Source organism: Suricata suricatta, chromosome 10 (assembly GCF_006229205.1).
Source record: "Suricata suricatta isolate VVHF042 chromosome 10, meerkat_22Aug2017_6uvM2_HiC, whole genome shotgun sequence".
Classification (NCBI taxonomy): domain Eukaryota; kingdom Metazoa; phylum Chordata; class Mammalia; order Carnivora; family Herpestidae; genus Suricata; species Suricata suricatta.
This window is the reverse complement of record NC_043709.1, coordinates 36,171,041-36,193,686: the sequence shown is the minus strand read 5'-3', so window position 1 is coordinate 36,193,686 and position 22,646 is coordinate 36,171,041. Positions and strand designations below refer to the sequence as shown.

At 35.0% G+C, this 22,646-nt stretch overlaps 1 protein-coding gene across 4 annotated transcripts in view; it reads left to right on the top strand.

Moving 5' to 3' along the window:
- ACSS3 (acyl-CoA synthetase short chain family member 3) overlaps window positions 1-22,646 on the top strand; it is a 148,436-nt gene that overhangs the window by 77,905 nt on the left and 47,885 nt on the right. For all 4 annotated transcript variants that reach the window (XM_029955211.1, XM_029955212.1, XM_029955214.1 and 1 more), the window contains one exon: window positions 11,097-11,248. In XM_029955211.1, coding sequence (XP_029811071.1) covers window positions 11,097-11,248 — 152 coding nt within the window. The remainder of the gene's footprint in view (window positions 1-11,096; window positions 11,249-22,646) is intronic.

Here is a 22,646-nt window from a genome sequence, read left to right as displayed (position 1 = left end):
TTAGTTTTTATTTTTTCTATTGTTTTTTATTCTCTGTTTCATGTATTTCTACTCTGGTCTTTATTATTTCCTTGTTTCTGCTAACTTCAGTCTTAGCTGTTTTTCTTTATCTAGTTCCTTGAGATGTAAAGTTAGTTTATTTGAGATCTTTCTCCTCTCTCTCTTTTTAATATCAGGGTGTGTTACTATAAACTTGTCTCTTAGTATCACTTTTGTTGCATCCCATAAGTTTTGTTATGTTGTGTTTTCATTTTCATTTGTCTCAAGATAATTTTAAAATTCCCTTTTGATTTCTTTATTGACTCAGTGGCTGTTCAAGATTGTGTTGTTTCCACATATTTGTGAATTTCACTATTTTCTTACTACTATTGATTTCTACTTTCATTCCATTGTGGTCAGAAAAGACACTTGGGATGGTTTCTATTTTCTTAAATTTGTTAAGATTTGTTTTGTAACCTAACATGGGATCTATGCCGGATAATGTTTTAAATGCCCTTGAGAACAGTGTGTTTCTCTGCTGTTGGAAAGATGTTGGCCAAGGACTACAGAGCTTCAGTTATTCAAGAGGAATTGGTTCTATAGATCTAATATACAGCAACACGGCTATAGTTTATTTTTATTTTATTTATTTGTTTATTTACTTTTTTAATGTTTTATTTATTTTTGAGACAGAGAGAGAGAGACAGAGCATGAGCGGGCAGGGGCAGAGAGAGAGGGAGACACAGAATCGGAAACAGGCTCCAGGCTCTGAGCTGGCAGCACAGAGCCCGACATGGTGCTCGAACCCTTGAATGTGAGATCACGACCTGGGCCGAAGTCGGAGGCTTAACCGACTGAGCCACCCAGGTGCCTCGACTATAGTTCAAAATACTATATTATATGCTTCAAATTTGCTAAGAGGGTGGATTGCAAATGTTCTCACCACACACACACACACACACACACACACACACACACACAAATGTATACAAGTTACACATTTTAAATACATACAATTTTTATGTGTCAGTAAACCTCAGTAAATCTGAGGAAGACTATATAAAACTACTTGTATATAAAAATATACCAAAATATACTAAAATAGGTTTTACCTTAAATTAAAAAAAAAAAAAAAAGAAAGAAAGCAGCTTATTGTTCTTGGCTAAGTTATTACCTAGAATTGGTCTTAACTTCAGCGTGGCATTAAGTCATAAACTAGTTAGTATGTTTGATCTTGATAAAGCAGTTGTCATTTTTATGTAATAACTGTCTCTTTGGAAGTCCCCAGGTAAACCCTGCTCTCATTTTACATTTGTTTGCATTTCACAAATTATACACTTCAATAAACTCTTATGCATGCTCACTAGATTAATGAGGACCAATGGCTGTCTGTTAATAATTCAGCAATTAACTTTGAAGATATGTCCTACATTCCTCCTTCTCAGACAATAAATTAGAAGAAGTAGAGGATTTATTTAAGATTTTGAATTGTAGTGTAAGAGCATGGTCACTGGACTGGAAATATGAATATCTGTGTTATTTATTTTGCTCTGCTTTTATCTACCTATATGACTTTGGACAAATGAATTCAACCTCTTGGGGAATTTGTTTCTTCATCATTTAAACTAGAGGATTGACTCATGGTCTCCTCATTCTGCACTTCCATGAATCCTCTCCAAACCATTTTTTTTCTAGAATAAGTATATTATTTGGCAACATGTTTTAAATTTTAATTCTGGAATTCATTTCAATTTTTTTCTCCTAGAGAATGATACTGACTCTTCAAATGCATTACCGAAGATTTCATTCTAAATCAGTGAAAAAGTTTGGTGTTTAAGAAGAAGCATAGCAGTTAAGACTTCCATAGTATGATTCCTGAATCTTCTACATATTATTTGTTTGGCCTCAGAGAAGTTGCTTAACTGATCTCAGACTCAGTTTTCTAATCTATAAATACCAATATTAATATTATTTTTCAAAAATATATCATTACATTGGTTAATTCATGAAAAGCCCTTAGAAAGGTTGCCAGGTTCTAACAGTACAATAAAGGCTGGATATTATAAGCCACTGTCACTATCCAAAGATGTGAATTTATTCTTTGCCAGAATACAATTCTGCAATATAAACACCATCCGTTCATCCCCATATGATCCAGTCATTGTAATGCTTGGATTTTCAGATACTCCACATTTCTTTCTTCCAAGTCTATCCTCATGACTCTGCAGCGGTCATCGGAGCACTAAAGGAAGCTCCCTTTGGAGCCTATTAATTCTCTTCTCAGAGCCAGGCAGGGGCCTCAGCATGCAGGGATGCGTTGATTCTGCTAATGTTGATTTTGAGGAATGAGTAGCATGTATGGAAGATAACCCAGTGATCTGTCCCCTCAAGGATCTGGCCTTTCAGAGGAGAACCCGGGAGTGAAAGAACAGCCTTGAAGCCTTTCATCTGTGAATAAATCAGTACATTTTGTGGCTCACCATTATCCAAACATGTATAATCTTCCACTTTTTTTCTGATGGACTTTATCATTGCTGGTTTATAAGCTATATGTATCTTTGGAGAATTCAGAATATTCAGCTCAATAATCTTTTACTGAATGGTGTTTTCCTGAATTCATAGGAAGAAGAAAGAGTTTAGATACACTCTTTTCTTTCTTCATAGAATGATTAGTGTAAAAATGAGCTTCACACTTTCCTTTATTGGCATGAGAATCAGGTAATATATATGACATTAGTTTGAAAGCTTCAAAGAAATATATATAGTAAAATATGACTAAATACACATATTTTACACATAATTATTATTACTTTATATGCATGGATCAAAACTTGTAGCCATTTTCCCTTTTGAAAATCTCATGTTTGAGAATATTGAGGATACTACTTTAATTATTTTTAAATTGTTTTTGTATTTAACACTTGTTAGATCATCCACAGTGTATCTTCAATGCATATGTCACCTACTTCTGTACTGCACTGGACCTATAATGTCCATGAAGGCTTCCTATGATGTGTGTTCCACACGGGAACCTTCTGAATTCTTATTTCCTTCAAGGCTTCATTTTAAAAATGTAACTGTTGCTTCCATGTATAGAGTTACTTTATTTTTGCAAAAAAACACTGCATTCTACATGTTAACCTGTTTTCTATAATTTTATTATCAACTTTTTTTAAGGACAGAGATTTGCTGCCTCTAAGCACAGGGATACGTTACTTCTTTTTATGAATAGTAGCCATGATGTTGCTAACTAGTACACTCAAAGGCACACATCAGAGTCTTCCTACCCCCTTATTGAATGGAAAATGATTTTCTTCTTTCTTCTTTTTTAATCTAGTAAAACAGCAATATATTTTTATGTATGTATCAAATGAGAAAAATGATGACACAGTTATTACTCTGATTCGGACTATATAATTTGATCTTCTCAATTGAAAAAGATTTCAAAGCTGATGCCAGCATCTTTTAGATTTCTCACATGACTAGTTGTTCAAAGATATTTATTTCTGAGTTTGTTTTTCTCTGTGTGCCTGTGTTTTATTTTGGAATAAGCAAGTGCAGCTATTGTCATGACTCCATCAACAGTGTTTACTGGTGCTTGTTGTGGGCTCAGTGTCTTCTAGGGATTGAGAGGGAAACAGATTAAGTATCAGATATACACCTTGCTCTGAACACACTGACAACATAGTCAAAAAATTAAGATTAGTGTAAAGAACAGGAAGCAAACCAACCAAGAAATGTCTTACACTGTGTAGAAGATATAAAACTTTTCTGAGAAATTTCATTGAGCCATTTCCTATGGTAAATACTCTACATTTAATTTTTGTACCTCTTTGATGCAATTTTCTGATGATTCAACTCAATAAGAATCAAAGAAATTAAATTATGTTGCCTTAGGTTACATAGCTTGTAAATGGCAATTTGGATTCCCACCTGACTCAAAATCTGTCCACTGGTCTCTTAAGGGAAGTTTAGGATTAAAGTAGATAGGGAAAGCTTTGTGGATGACCAGTGCCAGTAATGATAATAGCTACTGTTGATTGCGCGTTGGCTGATAGGAACTCTACCAAGCACTTTATGTACATAGTCTTGACTATTTCTATCCACACACCCATAGGATAAATATTTTGGGTCCTTATTTACAGCTATAGGAACCGAGGATCAGAGACATTAAGCAATTTTACCATTGGCACGTGAGTGACAGAATTGGAATTTGAAATAAGGTTTTCTGGCTCCAAAAACAGTGCCGTCTGGCCATAATTTAGAGATGAACAATTGGGAAATGATTGAATAATGCCAGCTAGTGGCCAGAACCGGGGTACCAATGATCTTTAAGGCAAGGGCAGGATATTAGTGTGTCAGGTGGATATTGTAAGATTAAGCTCAATAAGAGATTGAAAACAACTCTGATATTTTCAGCTAAGACAGCCAATGTGATGGCGGTTACCAACTGGGCGGCTATAGTAGGAATCCCAGCTATTGTGGAGGGGGAAAGAGCATTTTTAGTTTTTGTAATGTTGATTTTAAACCTACTACTCAGACATTTGTAGGATATTGGGAAGCCAAGGTTAGAAACAGAAAAATGGTCAGAATTAGAGATATAGAAGAACTAATCATTGAAGTCCCTAAGGTGATTAAGATAAAGAGGTAAAGATTAAGAAAGGGAAGCTATATACACTGATAATGAAAAATTAGGCAGTGGGAGAACCAGAAAAATGGTATCCTGAGGTGGAAGGGGGAGTTTCCAGGAGATGGGGGACTGACCAACAGTACCAACTGCTTCAGGATGAGGTCTGATAAGACAATAGCTGAAGAGAGTTTTTGCAATTAGGGTTTTATTAGTCACCTTTATGACAGCACTTCCGTAGGAAGGTTTGTGCATGTTTGTTTTGTTTTTAAACATGGGCGTTGGGGGATGTGAGCATGTTTGGAGATTATCTTAGGTAAATCATTGGATGGTGTGGAGTAGCTGTGGTTTGTAGGATCTCAGGTTGAATTGCAGTGTATATACGGAATAGCCACACTTTATTTCCTAAGCAGAAATCTGTCAATGTAATAAAAGCAAGAAGCCATTTAATTTCTCTTCTTAGAGCAAAGTCTAACTACTCACTATGAGTAAAGAAAACCTTAATTTGTCCCTCTAGTACAGATGTCAGTGACTGTTCATCAGCATGGAGGAATTCACAGGCGAGAGCGGTCCTGTTAGAAGCCATGAGCTACCAGCTCTCCCAGTGGTAAATGCTCTCTGTGACTGCTGAGAGTGATAAATATGTCAGAGCCCCTAATTAGCTCAGCACTGGGTGTGCCGAATTACCAATCCCGGTGCTCTGCTTCATTTGCTTGGCATTAATACTTTCAGAAGTAAGCATCTTTTTAGTGGGACAGATGGACTCTTACGACCGGGGTGGACGCAATGGCCTATTCATTGGAGGGTAGCCTCATCACAAGGTCCCATACGGTTAACTTGCTCAGAGATCCAAAAGAAAGCAGGGGAAGAACCAAACCAGAGGGATAGATTTTATTTTTAAATTTCAGCTTTATTGAGGTATAGTGGAAAAAATTATAGGATATCTAAGTGTATATTATGTCATCTTCAATTTCTTTCATCCGTTTTATGGTTTCCAGGGTACAGGTCTTTCACCTATTTGGTTAAGTTCATTCCTAGGTATTCTATTCTTTTTGGTGCAGTTGTAAATGGAATTGTTTTCTTAATTTCTCTTTCTGCTACTTTGTTATTATATATAGAAATGCCACCTACTTCTAGTTATTACTTATGTATCCTACAACTTTATTGAATTCATTTCTAGTAGTTTTCTGGTGGAGTCCGTATAAGTATGAATAGTATCCTGTCATCTGTAAATAGTAACCGTATAACTTCTCCTTACCAATATGGATCCCCAGCTTTTCCTCAAAGCCAGGCAGAAAAACCTTTGAAGAGATTCTTGTGTTGGGGCAGCTCTCATAGGCCTAGAAACCTTTTGGTTATGGACCCCTTTTCAAGATATGATCATATTGACTAATCTCCCTAGGAAAATGAACATATACACATTTTTAAAAAGTCAGAACATTCAAAAACTTCCCTGAAGTCTTGTCAGAAACCCTTCATCTAACAGATTAAGATATAATCCTTTCACACAGTGATACAACAAAACCCTCAGACTGAAACTTAGCTTTCAGAAGTGTCTGGGCAACACAGGAGCTGTTGGCCCGGGGCTATTCTTTCCATTTTTGGAAAAAGAATAAGTGTATTCAGGGTATGAGGTCCTATAAATCATAATATATATGTATTGTCTGGAATCTAGTTTATAAAGCAAGACATGAAGAATGAGGCAATTCCCCCCAATCATTTTTCTCAGTATATGACCCTGTATAATCAGATTTCAGTTATCAGTATACTTTTTATCAATACTTGGATTGGCCCATTTATTTATAACAGGTGGGGAAAAAACTGGCAAAGGCTAATACTGAGTGCTATCCACCGGGGTAGCCAGGCAGGTGAGTACTGGGTAATCTCCTACCCTCAGGTAATGCCTCGTATATAAGGACCGTGCATTGTTTCTCAACCCTGGCTATAGATTAGAATTACTTAGGGGACACATGAAACGTAACAATGCTAGACCCGAATTAAGGCCAATTAGATCAGAACCTCTCTGGGAGTGGGGAACAGACACTGTTACATTCAAAAGCATCCCAAGCAATTCTAATGTACATTTAGTGTTGACAATCAGTGGATTAGAGTAAAATTAAATGGTGAGATAGATAAGACAAAGGAAAGCAAGGTGGCAGCATATTTCCACAGGTGAGGCCCATGGAATTATGGGAAACCTCTAGCAAATAATCAAGTCAATTGACGTAAATTCTTAGTTCTCAGATTGTATTTATCAGTAAGTTTTTACCCCTTAAAAAGTAATCTACTAGGAGTGCCTGGGTGGCTCAGTCGGTTAAGTGTCCGGCTTCGGCTCAGGTCATGATCTCATGGTTCGTGGGTTCGAGCCCTGCATCGGGCTCTGTGCTGACAGGAGCTCAGGGCCTGGAGCCTGCTTCCGGTTCTGTGTCTCCCCCTCTCTCTGCCCCTCCCCTGCTCGTGCTGTCTCTCTGTCTCTCAAAAATAAAGAAAAAACATTTTAAAAAAAGAATCTACTAGAGTAACACAAAATCCTGGATCTGAAAGTTTTGAGGCATAGTGCAGTCATCTCATATGACTTTAAAGCAGGAGTAATATTTTCAAAATAATGTGAGTTATTAAGAGGACTTCGGGGAAGAAAAAGCCAATTTTTAAAAGGTTGTACACTCATTTGGCTCACATTTCAAAACTCACAAAAGGGTAAAGGGTGCAAATCTCACTGTCCCCTGTTTCCAGCTGTTCAATTTCTCTGACTTGGAAGCAATCTTATGTGTATAATAGTTTGTTATTGTATAAGCAATGCTCCCTCCATTATTTTCATACAGATGGCACTGTACAAATGATATGCACACTATTCTGGATTCTACCTTTCTTTCACTAAATATTATATCCTGAGGAACTGCTTATTTTTAACAAGTCTCAAGTTTAGATGTCGCGTGCCCAAATTCTCGAATTCAGCACATGCTATTGCCAATTTCATCATGCTTCCAAAATAAACAAGCTAACACTGCTGCACCTGTCTGCTGAAATTAAATGCAGACTCTTCTATAAGGGATGTCACTGTCTTCCCCTTAGAACTACAGTACAAACATGCCTTCGGTGAGATTCTCAGAAGCGGTGTTCGAAAAGGGACCAGGTGTATTTCTAATCCAGCACAAAGAGGGCAAAACCTTAGTTGACTCGAACATTTGTATATCAAAGTCTGAAAAACTGCAAGTAGCCTTGGATAAACTGAAATCATAGGATTAATAAAACAAATACTATTTTGCTCAAAGATCTAGCTCTGGTGTTTAAGCTCATCTTTGTTTTAAGTTGCTGTCTTTCCCTACTTTCTTGTGCAGAAACTTAACCTCAGTAGGGATTATGTGAAAAGTTGAGATATTACATGGTTTTCTATCTCAGGGTTTATCATTTACAGTTCCTTAAACTAACACAGTGAATCACAGGTGGAGAAATTTGTACATGCAACTTAAGGTATTAAGGTATCTGTCTTGGATTCTATGCTTTGTACTGTCAGTAACCACATTATACACATTAGCAGTTAATGTTTTATAAATCTCTGATATTAAAAATTCATGATTAGCTGAAAGCTTAGAAGCCCTGCTTTCACCGTCATAGGGACTGCGTTCTGCTTTCATGTTCTGGGCAGCAATGAACATTTTACCCTTTAGTTTGAGGGAAGGGAATAAAAGCAAATGGTAAATTACATCCATGGATTTGAGTTTTGAAGAGTTTTTAAGTTATTGTTACCTTTTAGCTACGTTCTTGTTTTTGGTGTATTTGTTGTTTGTTAGAAATCCCCATACTCTTAGAATCTTCCTACTTTTCAATCGTTTGGGTTCTTGCTTCTCACTGAATATGCAAGTTATGGAATCAGAGTCGTTTTTTCTAGGTAACTCACAGTGGTGAGTTATTGGTTATTTTTTAAAGTACTATAAAGGGACTATATTGCCTGTGTGTGCATGCAGGTGTGTGTATACACACAAACAAGCGTATGTGCAGGAGGGCAGGGTAGAAGAGTGTTCAATAAAACCACTAAGCTATTGAGTCACTTAATTCTAAAATAGTAAAATATATCATAGCATTGGATGACCTATGGGAATAGAAAATAAAATGCAAAACTCGTAAGCTTTCTGAACTTAACTAACTTACAAAGAAATATAGTGAGATTTTATCCATCATTTCCTTTAGTGTTTTAATAGTAATGCTATGTTATCATGATTTTTTATGCTCAATAAATAGAATATTGATAGAAATTTATTTGGTGCAGGTCAGAATTGCAAAAGCAATTATTGTATTATTTATAAAAATATGGTACAGTTTTAAACTAATATTTCTAATGTTTAAGCTGTCATTAGCATTAGACATAATTAATTGAAGAACTGAAGGCGTTGTAAAACACATCAAAGTCATTATGGTATAACGTTTTGTTATGACACTAATATCACCCTTTTGTGAGCATATTGTCTTTGTCCCTTGACAGTGGAATTGTAGTTGAATTCAGCTCCAATTGGCTATAAAATATCTTTCTTCAGCAGGGGTCAAACTACTTTAAAATATTATCTCAGTGCTTTTAGCTTATCAAGGAAATATTGGAAAAGTGATTTATTCTTATTTAGTGGGCAAGAAAATGGCAGCATCGACAGGGAGAGTCAATTGTATATGGTCAGTTAATAAATCATTTTTATGTGGGTGAGATCAAGCTTCCAAAGTCACAATCTAGTACACCAGGGACTGATCTGTGCCTAAGACAGATCGAAAAAGAAAGAGTCAAATGTTTACCTCACTCGCTTCAAAAGGATAAAGTGGCTGATTCATTTTGGACTGATCCACTCAAGGCTTCAAAATTTGTGAGTCAAGTTATGTACATGACTTGCCAGATTGTATCTTTTTATACTTTATACACAATCCACTATACATTATATACTTATATACTATATACACGATACACTTTATACACTATATTAACGTAGTGACCTATATGAAGTGGTAATGAAATAAGTTGAAATTACATGTTTGGGGATAGTTGTGATAATAAAAATGAATTTCTAGTTGCAATAACTACTGTCTTTGATATTAAAAGAGCAAGAGAAAATGCAACGGAATTATTAAAAAAGGATTATATTTTTAAAAAAGAAAATATAATTACATTAAAGAATATTAAGGGTTACCGCTAAAAAGAAGAAAGTACAAACTAAATAATTCCCTACCAAATATCCGGTCAGAAGCAGATAGTGAATCTAAATTACTAGACGGCTGTGAGTGGCCTCTTACTACCACCCACTCATTTATTATTCTGTGTTCAGGGGGATCTCTAAGTTTGCTACTAGCAACTTCTTTCCTCTTTTTACCTTATCACTGTTTCCCAAATGTGTTCTCCAGGATATAAGATCTATGAGATGTTCATACAGGGAATGTGGACAAAAAAGTTTAGGAAATATTACATATAGGAGCTCTCTTTTGAGAATTCTTGATTTTATTTAACACTTTTAAGTCTTCAAGAAATGGTCCAAAGTAAGAAACCTGTTTTCTCTTTTTATCCCAACCCCTTCCAAATTGATTTGATTGTGAAATATACATTACAGACATATAATATTATGCTTTTTCATATAACAAATATTAACATTCCAGTACCTTGCCTTAGAATCAAAGGAAAAAGTAACAGTGATGAGAATGGATGGAAGAATGAAGGGATATGGCTGGGCCAACATAGATTTTATGTAACACTTAGAATTTTTGCAGCATCCCTGGTTTATTTATGCTATGCTCATTTCCCACTTTGCAGAAACAGCAATTTAAAAATGCTTTGTGTCCTTTTGATGACATATTCTATAAAAATTGTTAGAATTTTATTCACAGATTTCCCACTGAACATGTTAAATGTCATTTTGAAGCTATGGAAAACATACATTGGAGACACCTCACTGAAATTTTTTTAAGTCATAGAAGTTGCTTTTCTTGGAGTGAGACATTTAATGGAAAAGGTTATTACTCAGAAATTACTGTGATTCCATATTTTTCTCTCTTCTCAAATATTTTCAGAATTGTTATTGTCACTTTTGGAAGTGATTATGAAAAAAGGATCAAAGTTAAAAATTCATAGCAGTCCTATTTCTCATTTAGTCCTACCACAAAAAACCATGTCTTTAATTTCTTGGAAAACAGAGGGCTGTTTTATGTTATTCACTCGAATGTGATATATACTTCCTCTCCTTTATCTTCCAAAACTTAAGAAAGGGGAAAAAATGCAATGTGAAAAGCTGTTAGGATGATGTAATGGAGCAAATGGTCTCTCTGAAGCCTGGGCGGTTTTATTATTATTATTATTATTATTATTATTATTATTATTGATAGAACAAGGGGATATTTTAAAACTCAGATCTGTCGAGAACCCCATGTTATTCATATTGCTGGGTTAAATGTATAAGCACTGAGCTGTCAATGAAGTAGGAGCCATTTTACCCGGTAACATTTTAAATGAATCTCCTCGCAGGGAAAGCCTGTGGGAACACCAGATGCCGGCGCTTATTTCCGTGTGCTCGCGGAGCATGGAGTCGCTGCCTTGTTTACAGCGCCGACTGCAATTAGAGCCATCCGTCAACAGGACCCGGGGGCAGCCTTGGGGAAACAGTACTCTCTGACAAGGTGAACTTGGGATGCACGGGGCAAATTACATTAAAACCTGCCATCAGAATGAATAACTGAGCGTGATACATTTTTTTGGCACAGCATTACCTCTGTGGAAAGAGCCAAAAGATTCTGGATGTTATTCAGAATGACTGTTCTAAACATAGCTTTGAATTAGAATTTTAACTGTAGCCGGGAAGAGTTTTAAGACCGTATTGTGTTCATTTCAGCTCAGACCTTACCAAAATATTTCTCTCTTTTAAACTATTGTGCTTCTATTTCCCTTAAAGTAAAATGCTGACTATGACGTAACATGCGTTTGTACATATATAATAACATTTAACTGTCTTTGAAAACAGAATAATAGTGTAAAGAGCGGGAAAATATTATTCAATTTCATATGTACAGATGAAACACGAAAATTATAGTCCAAATTACTGTCGTTGAAATAGTGAAGGAAATTGTTTTTCTATTCTTTTATAAAAATATAGTTTAAATGATTTTGTTGGTTTATTGGCATCCCTTTTAGTTTAATGATATGTGTATTCAAGGATAATAATAGCAATTTGTATCTGCAAGGCAGTTTCCAACATCAATTCTTATTGAACCTCTTTGAAATTGGTCACTGCTATCATAAGCTAAAAGAAGGATTTTGTAATTTCTTCAAGTCAGAAAAATGAGTTTGAGTTATTGTTTTGAAATTTTTAAGTTAAGTGCCAAATGTCACTAGCGGGATGCCGTTAGAACCCAAAGAAGGAGCTAAAACAGGTATCATACACTACTGTGGGCGTGAGCAAGAAGCTTTCAGTTTGGGCAGTCAGTGGTTTTGTTTTTCATTCTTGTCCTTCTATTTTTTTTATTTTATGAAAAATTAGGTCTGGGTTTACATAAAATTGTACCTGTAATTGAAAGAATATACTCATTAAAATGAAAGTGTTCATAAGATGAACCTTCCATTGGAATATTTCTACTCACCTTCTATTTGTTCCTTCATTTGCTACATTTCAATTTTGTTCCCTCCATTGAAGCCAAAAGGATAGAAAAGTGGGTTTGGGCTGTGAATCGTCTCTATGTCTTAGACAGCGTCAGGGAGTTTTGAAGAAGCAGCGATTGTGGTTTCTTGTACCACCTCTTTACTAACAAATGCATTCTGATTGTAGGGTGTGAAGTTGTGTGACCCGGCAGCTAAGGTCTCTCATTTTCTGAATCATCTTCTTTTCCCATTTGTACATGGGTTTTGAAGATTATCCATTACTATGAAGGCAGGAACCTTTTCTAACTTTCCTGATAAAACATCAAATAGCACCGAATGCCTTTTTTTCAAACTAACACTAACATGCTGTATGAGCCCTTAGTGTAAGAGAAATCGCACCAAGTCCCCCCTGATGCCCTTCTATCTTTAGGCACCTAACGTATTCAGGATGGTGTGCATGTATGTTTTTAATAGATATTTAATGATGCAGACTGTGAAAACACCCTCAGTTATTCAAATTACTACTATTAATAAATGCAAACATTTACTGATTACCAACTATGCACCAGGCATAAGCAGTTTAAGTTTCTCTCATTCAGTCGCCACAATAAGTAAGAATTGTAATTACCCTCATTTTACAAATGAGTAATATTAAGACCAGAAAGTTAAGGAAACCCTTTAGTAAAAAAAACCAAAAAACAAAAAAAAAAACAAAAAAAAAAAAACTAAGACAATCTGACAAGGGCCCACATTCTTTCTTTTTTTTAATGTCTACTTTTGAAAGAGAGGGAGAGACAGAGACAGAGACAGAGAGAGAGAAGGGGAAGGGCAGAGAGAGAGGGAGACATAGAATCTGAAGCAGGCTCCAGGCTCTGAGTTGTCAGCACAGAACACAACATGGGACTTGAACTCTTGAACTGCAAGATCATGACCTGAGCCAAAGTTGGATGCCTCATGGACTGAGCCACCATCCATGGAAATTTGCCAGATATTTTCACTCCCAAAGCAGATTTCAAAAGGCATTCTGAAACAGGGTACTAAGCAGAACTATGTATTCATTTTATCACATAGACAATTAGAAGTTAGAAAAACAGATTAGAAGTCATAGAAGTCATCTAGTATAATTATCCCATTTCACAATTGAGAAAATTTTGGCACAAAGAGGTGAATAATATTCTCAGAATTACAAAGCTGCCCAGCAGAGCTGTGACGAGGCAGTACAGTGCTGTATAGTTAAGATTTTCATTCTGGAGTTACAGTCACTGAGGTTAAGTCTACCATTTACTGGTTGTGTGACCTCAAGAAAGTTATATAGCCTCTCTGTTCTTTTTGTTGTTGATTTTTTTTTCTTTTTGCCCTCCTTCCCTCCTCCCCTCCTCTCCCTTGCCTCCCTTCTCTGTCCCTTCCTCCTCCTTCCAGAATATAAATATATAAGTGTACATATATATGTATATGTAATAGTATAAGAATATAATAAAATAAAAGGTATATAATCCACCAAAAGCACTTGGAATAGTTCTTAATGTAGACTGTCATAGCTATTATTATTTTCTGCTTTCTAATTTACTACTCTTTCATCACACCATGTTGATTTATTTTCTCATCATCTTCTAGTTCAATCTTAATAAAGTTAGAAAAATTCAGTTCTAATACTTCCCGTCAAGGTACTGCATGTTCTGATGGCAGTCTTTTTTTTTTTCCCAATTGCATTGTAATGAGAGAGAATACCAAAAAGAAAAAGCAGTGCATCAGAGATGAGCACAAAAGTAAACATATCCGTGGATTGGAAATGGAATAGATGTGCAAAGTAGTAAGCATGGCTGTAGCCAGAGGCTTGCTAAGTGTACGAGGAAGCATTGACAACATAGTAGAGACTTTGTATTCTGCAACTTTGATTGTGGAGTCAGAGCCAGATTGGTGCTTGAACTTGCAGGGCGGTGTGACTCTTTATTCATGAAAGGTGATTGACAATAATGGTTAGAGGTTGTCCTCAGGGATGAAGACTTACAGCGAGCTTTGGTATGGCGGTCTGAATGAAAAAGAGAAGAGCCCAGCAACTGGAGAATGAATTAAACTGCCCACCTGCTGGGGCGCCTGGGTGGCTCAGTCGGTGAAGCCTCCGGCTTCGGCTCAGGTCAGATCTCACGTTCGTGGGTTCGAGCCCCGTGTCAGGCTCTGTGCTGACAGCTAGCTCAGAGCCTGGAGCCTGCTTCTGGTTCTGTGTCTCCTTCTCTCTCTGCCCCTCCCCCTCTCATGCTCTGTCTCTCTCTGTATCAAAAATAAATAAAACATTAAAAATAAAATAAAAATTTAAAAAAAACTGCCCACCTGGTGTCCTAGAATTGGATCCATGGTATCCTATGTATCACCATGTATTAATAATTCTAAAATATCATTGTGACTTTGGATCACTGGGGGATAGCTACATTGCCCACAAACCTATTGGACAGAAAAGGTGAACATAAGAGAGGGAGCAAGACATAAAAATAACAATAAAGAACCTCTTTTTTTCTTCTACTTAATATATGAGTATAAAAGCAGGGATCAACAAACAAGACTAATAAAATTGCATAAAGGATCACATTGCTATGGAAACCTGCTTTATAGAGGAGGTAGTTTAACAAATGAGTGGAAAAAGGATAGACCCTTAGATAAATTGGTGCTGAAACAACTGGCTGTATATATAGGAAAAAAAATGAGTTCCCTACCATATACTATACACAAAAATACATTTCAGCTGGATTCAAGGCTCTAAAATTGTAAAACAAAGATTTAATACTTTCAGAAGAAAACGGAAAAATATTTTAATGTATTTTTAGTAGGGAATGATCTTTTAAAGTGTAAACCACAAATCATTAAGGAAAATATTGGTGAAATTTACTACATTGAAATGAATAATCAACCACTGAAAGAATAAACAAAGTTAAATGAATGATTCACCCAGAGAAGATACTTGCAACATATATAACCATTAAGCAATTAGTGTACAGAAGATATAAAGAACTCCTGCAAATCAATAAGAAAGCCCACACACCAATAGACAAATGGGCAAAGGATATGGACAGTCAGCTCATGGAGAAGACAAACGTAGTCCAAAACATTAAAAGATCTTTAATCTCACTCAGAAACAGAGAAATGACATTTAATTCCTATCACAGAGACCAAAGTGAAAATACCCAACAATGATACTTGTTTACAAGTATATAAAGCAGCAGAATTGTTTCTACACTACTATGGAAAGTGTAAAGTGGAAATATCTAGGAATAGATCTCAAGATGCCTCATGATCAAGCTTTATGAATATGGAGGGATGAGAATGAAAAACTCTCACAAATGTGAATGACAAACTATATACTTGAAGGTTCCTAACAGGTTTGTTTCAAAACAAAACAAATATATGCAAGTGCATGGATAGTAAAACCATAATAGAAAATAGATAATGTACTGTGATGTGTTAATTCAGTGGGATATTCAGAAGGGGAAATCAACCAGAACTTCAAGTATTAGCATGGATAAATCTCAAAAGCATAATGCTGAGTTCAAAAAGCAAATGTAAGGGACACCTGGGTGGCTCAGTTGGTTAAGCATCCGACTTCGGCTCAGGTCATGATCTCACGGTTCGTGGGTTCGAGCCCCATGTCGGGCTCTGTGCTGACAGCTAGTTCAGAGCCTGGAGCCTGTCTTCAGACTGTCTCCCTCTCTCTCTGACCCTTCCCTGCTTTCACTGTCTCGCTCTCTCTCTTAAAAATAAATAAAACATTTAAAAATAAAATTAAAAGCAAGTGAAAACTGATTATTTTTCTTTTCATATAGCAAGAGAAATTTTAAAAATTATGAAAAACTGTGTTATCTTGTTTATGGATACATAATAGGCAAAAAATTTTTGCAAGAAATGAAAACTTCTAAGTGATGCTGCTTACTGAGACTGGCTGGCTAGTGGAGTGGTGAAGAGAAATGAGAGTTAAGTAGAGTTTGGGGAGAATTTGATAAAATCAATAATATTTATTTTCTAAGTGAAATAAATATGGCAGAATGATAAAACTTGGAATTATCATGTAACTGGGCGGTATGTACGTAATAAGTCTACTGTATTATCATCTACTCTTGTTTCTCAAGGAGGTGAAAAATCTCATAATGAAAAATTCTTCCCATTTTCTTTATGTGCTACTTTGACATGAAATCTATGAGCCACTTTGATGGCTCATAGATCAAGGATGTCGTACTATAGGTGTGTAGTTATGAGTAGGAGAGGTGGGTGAGGGTGTGTATGTGTACACGCACCGCAGCTCTCTTCATTTGGTCTAACACAAATCTTTCCTACTTCAGTGACAACCACTATTAAAATGTAAACAAATACAAAAACCTGCATACAGAAAAGAAATTTCTTCAGAAGGTTATCAATCCTTACTTTTCAAAAGCTTTCAGAGATATTCTGCATCTGACTCACTGCTCCAAATTTGTGGTCTTCCGAATCTCAGAATGACAATGACCATGTGTTGACTGTCTTGGGGTTTATGGTGGATTGTGGATGAGTGATCCAAATATCCAGCTTTCATTATTGAATCTTTTTAAAAATTTAGTTGCCAGTTATCACCATGGTAGTCAAATCAGAAAAGTAAATTATTTAAACCCATTATGTAAAGAAGTAAAATTTATTATCTGTTTATTTTCTTATTTATTTATAACTTGAGAGAGAGTGTGTGTGAGTGGAGAAGGAAGGCAGAGAGAGAGAGAGAGAGAGAGAGAGAGACAGAATCTTAAGCATTCTCCATGCACAGTGCAAAGCCCAACGTGGGGCTCCATCCAATGACCCTGGGATTAAGTCATGAGCTAAAATCAAGAGTTGGACACCCAACTGACTGAGCCACCCAGGTGCCCCAAGAAGTAAAATTTTAATAATTTGTACAACATAGAAAAATATTACATCTCTTGTTTACTATATTTTAAGGGTTATTGCTTTTTCATATTTTATCTACCATTTGAAGATTCTCTTTTGTGAAATGTTTATCCAAATCTTTGGCACATTTCAATTTTCTTTTTCTTGTTGATATGTGGGATATACTTTTTAATCCAGGTTTTTTACTGACTATATGTATTACAAATAATCTTTACATTGTGATTTGAATTTTTCTATCTCAGTGGTGACTTTTGACATTTTACCTATTCAAAGTCAGAAGTTATTCTTCTATGTTATTTATTTATTTATTTATTTATTTATTTATTTATTTATTTATTATTGTGAGAGAGAGAGAGAGAGAGAGAGAGAGAGAGAGCGAGCACGAGCGCAAATGGGAGAGAAGTAGAGAGAGAGAGAGAAAATCTCAAGCAGGCTCCAAAGCCAGTGGGGGGATAGAGGAGGAAGAGTTCCATCTCATGAATGTGAGATCTTGACCCGAGCTGAAATCAAGTGTTGGATGCTTAAATGATAGCCACACAGGTACCCCTCTTCTATATCATTTTCTAGAAGCTTCATTTTTTTACCTTTCACATAATCTACTTGGTTTGATTTTTGCGTATGGTATGAAGTAAGGAGTCAAGTTTCATTTATTTAAACAGCCATACTTTCCCAGGGCTCTGCACACCACTTTTGGCATAGAAGTGTCCATAAATCCTTTGTTTCTTGCTTCAAATTGTTTCACTGATTGACTTATTTGCGTATATTTGTGCTACTCTCACATTGTCTTTGTCATTATAGGTTAATAATAGGTCTTGATATCTAGTAGTAGTAGTAATAGCAGTGTATCAATTTGTTCTTTGCTCTTTAATTTGGACCATTGTATTTCCATACAGATTTTAGTATCAGCCTATCAGTTTACACACACACACACACACACACAGATAGAACTCCCTAGAATTTTGAGATTATTTTGAATTTATAAATTTATATGTTAAAAACTAGCATGTTAATACTGAGACTTCCATTTAATAATCATAGTATATCTCTTAATTCATTAAGATTTTATCTCATTAATTTTTTTGTTTATTGCATGAAAGACATATCTTTTCTTAGATTTATTTTAAGAAATTTTACTTTTAAATTTTTATTGAAGTATAATTAACATACAGTATTATATTAGCTTCAGGTGTACAATAAATGATTCAACAATTCTATACATTTCTCAGTGCTCATCATGATAAGTGTAATCTTGATCCTCTTTATCTATTTCACCCATCTTCCCATAAATTATGGATTCAATTTCATTTCATTCAAATTGCTTCTTAAATTCATGGCTTGATAGCTTTCATTATTTTTAAAAACTCTTTTATCCATTATGTCTTCAAATATTGCTTCTGACTACTTTTCCTTCTTAGGCATTGATACTTCGATGACATATGTTAGAACATTTTGCCATTTTACCCATATCTCATAGACTGTTTTTTTCTCCTTTATTCTTTTCCGTTGCAGCTTGGTTATTTTCTCTTAACTTATATTTTGGGTTTCAATCTTCTTTTCAGTTGTAACTTTCTTTAGATCTAAACTTTTCTAAGTTTGTACTTTTGTATTTTTAGTTCACAGACATTTATTTGATTCTTTATTATAATTTCCAGTTCTTTGATGATTTATACAAATATTTCATGGGGGTTATTGTGAAGTTCCAGTTCTTTGATAACTTATACAAATATTTTATGAGAGTTATTGTGAAGTCTATGTCTAATAGTAAGACCATCTGTGATTCTTCTCTGTGATTTTTTCCTGACAACTCTATTTTCTTTTGCATGTTGGTCACATGGCCTTCTATCTTAAGAGACCATTTTATGTTAAAAAATTATAGTACTTTGACACTCTGGAGTTGTAAGTTCCTACAAACAATTCTTATTTTGACAGGCTTTAACATAAGGGAAGATCACTTTGATCCACTTAGGGATTTAGCTGATTTGCAGCTGGACTTTCCGCTTATCTCTATTGTTAGGATGTAAATCTTCAGGCATTCCAACTGAAAGCTAGAGTGTTTTCCAGCCCTCTACCCCTTCTTTTCTATTGTGGGTCTTGAGTTTCACGTTTTTTTTGGGTTGGGCATTGCTGTTCGTTTTCTACGCCTCGCAGAAACAGTTTTTGTTCAGTTTCTCTGGTTTTCAACCACGAGTTGCTTGGGCAGACAACCCCCGTGGGGAAAAATGGCCAGTCAATGTAAGCCATTTCTGTACGTTTTTTCCTTGGGATCTTAATGCTTCTGGTGCTGATTGTTTTGTCATTCTCTGATACCTCAAAGAGATGTTTTTATTTTACATCCTGCTTAGCTTTTTTGGTTGTGCTTGAGAGAGAGAGACTGGTGGATATAATGCTAGTAGGTCCTTGACAGAGTGACAAATGCATGTGTAATACTAACACTAGTGTCTTGAACATTTGAAACTGAATCTAGTGGGGAGCAAGTGGAGGAAAATAGAATGAAGAAAAAATGGAGATAACCTCAGGGACACTGGTGGCAAAAGTTAATGATGTTCTTTGGACTAGAAGTTGATGAGGCATTACTGAATAATCTATTTTTATATAACTTCTTTTGGCCCAAGTGAAGAGTAATTTTCACTGGTTTGGTAGTTTATGGAGCTTGAAAGAAATATTCACTTTAGTTTTCTTCTGTTCCTAATATATACCTGAAAATTCTTCATTAGAATTTATCTTTAGCTTTTTATCCATTTCTACGCAGCTTCCTTTTTATTTTTGGGCTAAAATTAACTTGACAATATTATCGTTTTTCTGTTTCTCTTGGCCTAATTCTCAGCTTCATATGAGTCTTGAATTATACTCCATGAAGTATACAGGCTTCATTTCCATTAATTCCCCCCACATCGTTTCTTTTCTACTCTAGATATTGTGTATTATAATAAGGTTTTGGTAGTATATGCTTGGAAATAAATTCATCTTTCCCTGTGTTGCGATCATCAGAATATTACCCATATATTTATTAGTCTATTAAAATCTATAGCAGCAGTATCCAATAAAACTGAACTCTGCAATATGGTAGATACTAGTTGTGTGACTATTCAACTCTTGACAAGGGTATATCCATACCATGACATTAATATTTTATTTTTTTAAATTTAACTAATTTAAAATTTAAATAGCCACATGTAGCTTGAACCTACCATATTATACAGTGTAGTTATGGTGTAGATATAAGCCCTATGTAATTAACTTAGGTAAATTTGGATTCCAGGGAATCCAAATTATTGTAAGAATGGCTAATGTTAATCTTTATATAATGTATTTTTAAGGAAAAATTGTTTAATTTTTTTTCATTTTGGGGTATTTATCTTTTCATATTATCAATAAAATAATGGCAAGGTCATTGATGAGAAATGCAACTGTTACTATTCTTTCTTATTACAAAACACAAAATGTCCTTAAAAAAAAAAGACTATTTATGCCCTTAGGCATGAGTTTATCTTTAAATTATCTTATAATTCATCTTTATAATTTATAAATTTATGCTTTTTTTCGTTTCAGTAATCCTCTTGGTTATAAGAATATCGCATTAAATTTAATGGTTTTATTTACTATGAGGAATTGGGGGTTAATAGTATATATTTTAAATAAGTTTTTTAAGTTTATTTATTTTTTAAGAGAGAGAGAGACAATGAGAGATGGAGGGGCAGAGAGAGAAGGAATCCCAAGCAAGCTCCATGCTATCAGAAAAGAGCCCAACATGGGGCTTGATGTGGGGCTCTATCCCACAACCCTGAGATCATGACCTGAGCCAAAATCAAAAGTCAGATTCTTAACTGACTGAGCCACCCAGGTGTTAATATTATTAACACCAAGGAGTTAATAATATTTGATTAAGTATTTATTATAAGACTTAATATTTTCGTTAGTAATATTCTGTTCCTAAACCATTGTATACAGTATGTTAATGTTCAATAATGTTTATACAGGGGCGCCTGGGTGGCTCAGTCAGTTAAGCATCTGACTTATGCTTAGGTCATGATCTTATGGTTTGTGAGTTTGAGCCCCACATCAGACTCTGTGCTGAAAATTCAGAGCCTGGAGCCTGCTTAGGATTCTGTGTCCGTCTCTCTCTGCCCCTCGCCTGCTCATACTCTGTCTCTCTCCTTCTCTCTCCAAAATAAGTAAACATTAAAAAGTTTAAAAAAAATAATAAAGTTACACAATTGGGAGTCTATAATTGACAAACGTAATAACTTTGGGGGCACTTTGAGGAATTTTTAATAAAAAAGTGGGTAGTTTTTGTTGTATTAAGGGAAAGGAATTATCTATACTACTTTGGCATTTTTGTAAATCACCAATCATCTCACAATTCTTCCTCTGTTTTAGTAAATAATAAATGATTTTAATGGAAATGGAAGAGACTGTCTGACATGCAAAAAGGCCAGATATCACTTTTACTACCCATTATGGAATATCATCTTTCCATATTGCTTATTAGTGCCAGCAGGAAGATTGCTACCATAATGATAAAAATGTGATTAATGTCTAAGAAAAATAAATGATAGAATTATATCAAAAGCACAATTATAAATACTAAGTTTTAAAATATATAATGTGGAAATTTGTCATCAGTTAAAAACTCAATACTAGTTAATAGTTTATTTTTATAATCAATTAATTAGATTAATTGTAATTAACTTGACTGGGGGGAAAAAGCCAAAAACTTAACTAAAACTTGCAAAAATTGTGTTAATATCAAGATGTTGGTTATTTTGTATTATGTGTTCATTTTTTCATTGGTTATATTCTTAATTAACAATATTTTACACTTAATTAAAATATAATTTTAATTTTAACATGTCATTTATAAATTTTAATACAAATTATCCATGTGCATAATACTCATAATCACAGAGGTTTTATAAAATATTTGGAGTCTAGGGCACCTGGGTGGCTCAGTCGGTTGAGCGTCAGAAACTGCTCAGGTCATGATCTCACAGTTCGTGGGTTTGAGCCTCGTGTAGGGCTCTGTGCTAATGGCCCAGAGCCTGGAGTCTGCTTCAGATTCTGTGTCTCTCTCTTTCTCTGTCCCTCCCTGGCTCATGCTCTGTCTTTGTCTCTCAAAAATAAATAAACATTAAAATTTTTATTTTTAGATATTAAAAATCTGTTTAAAGAAAATGTAATTAAAATAACTTCACATTTCTCAGTTATAGGATTATCAACAATATGGCCTTTTATATTTAAATATTTGTCTTGTGTTTATGTGGCATCTAAAATCACAAACGTGTTGACTTTATTTTAAACTTTAAAACTTTACACTAATTTTTTATATTTTAACCTAGTTCTAATAATTTAATGTTTAAGTATTTGTTTTATTGTGCTATATCCATTTTGCCAAATGAATTCATATTTTTTTTCCATAATATTTTATTGTCAAATTATTTTCCATACAACACCCAGTGCTCTTTCCCTTAAGTGCCCTCCACCATCACCACCACCTCTTTTCCCCCCTCCCCCTTCCCCTTCAACCCTCAGTTCATTCTCAGCATTCAA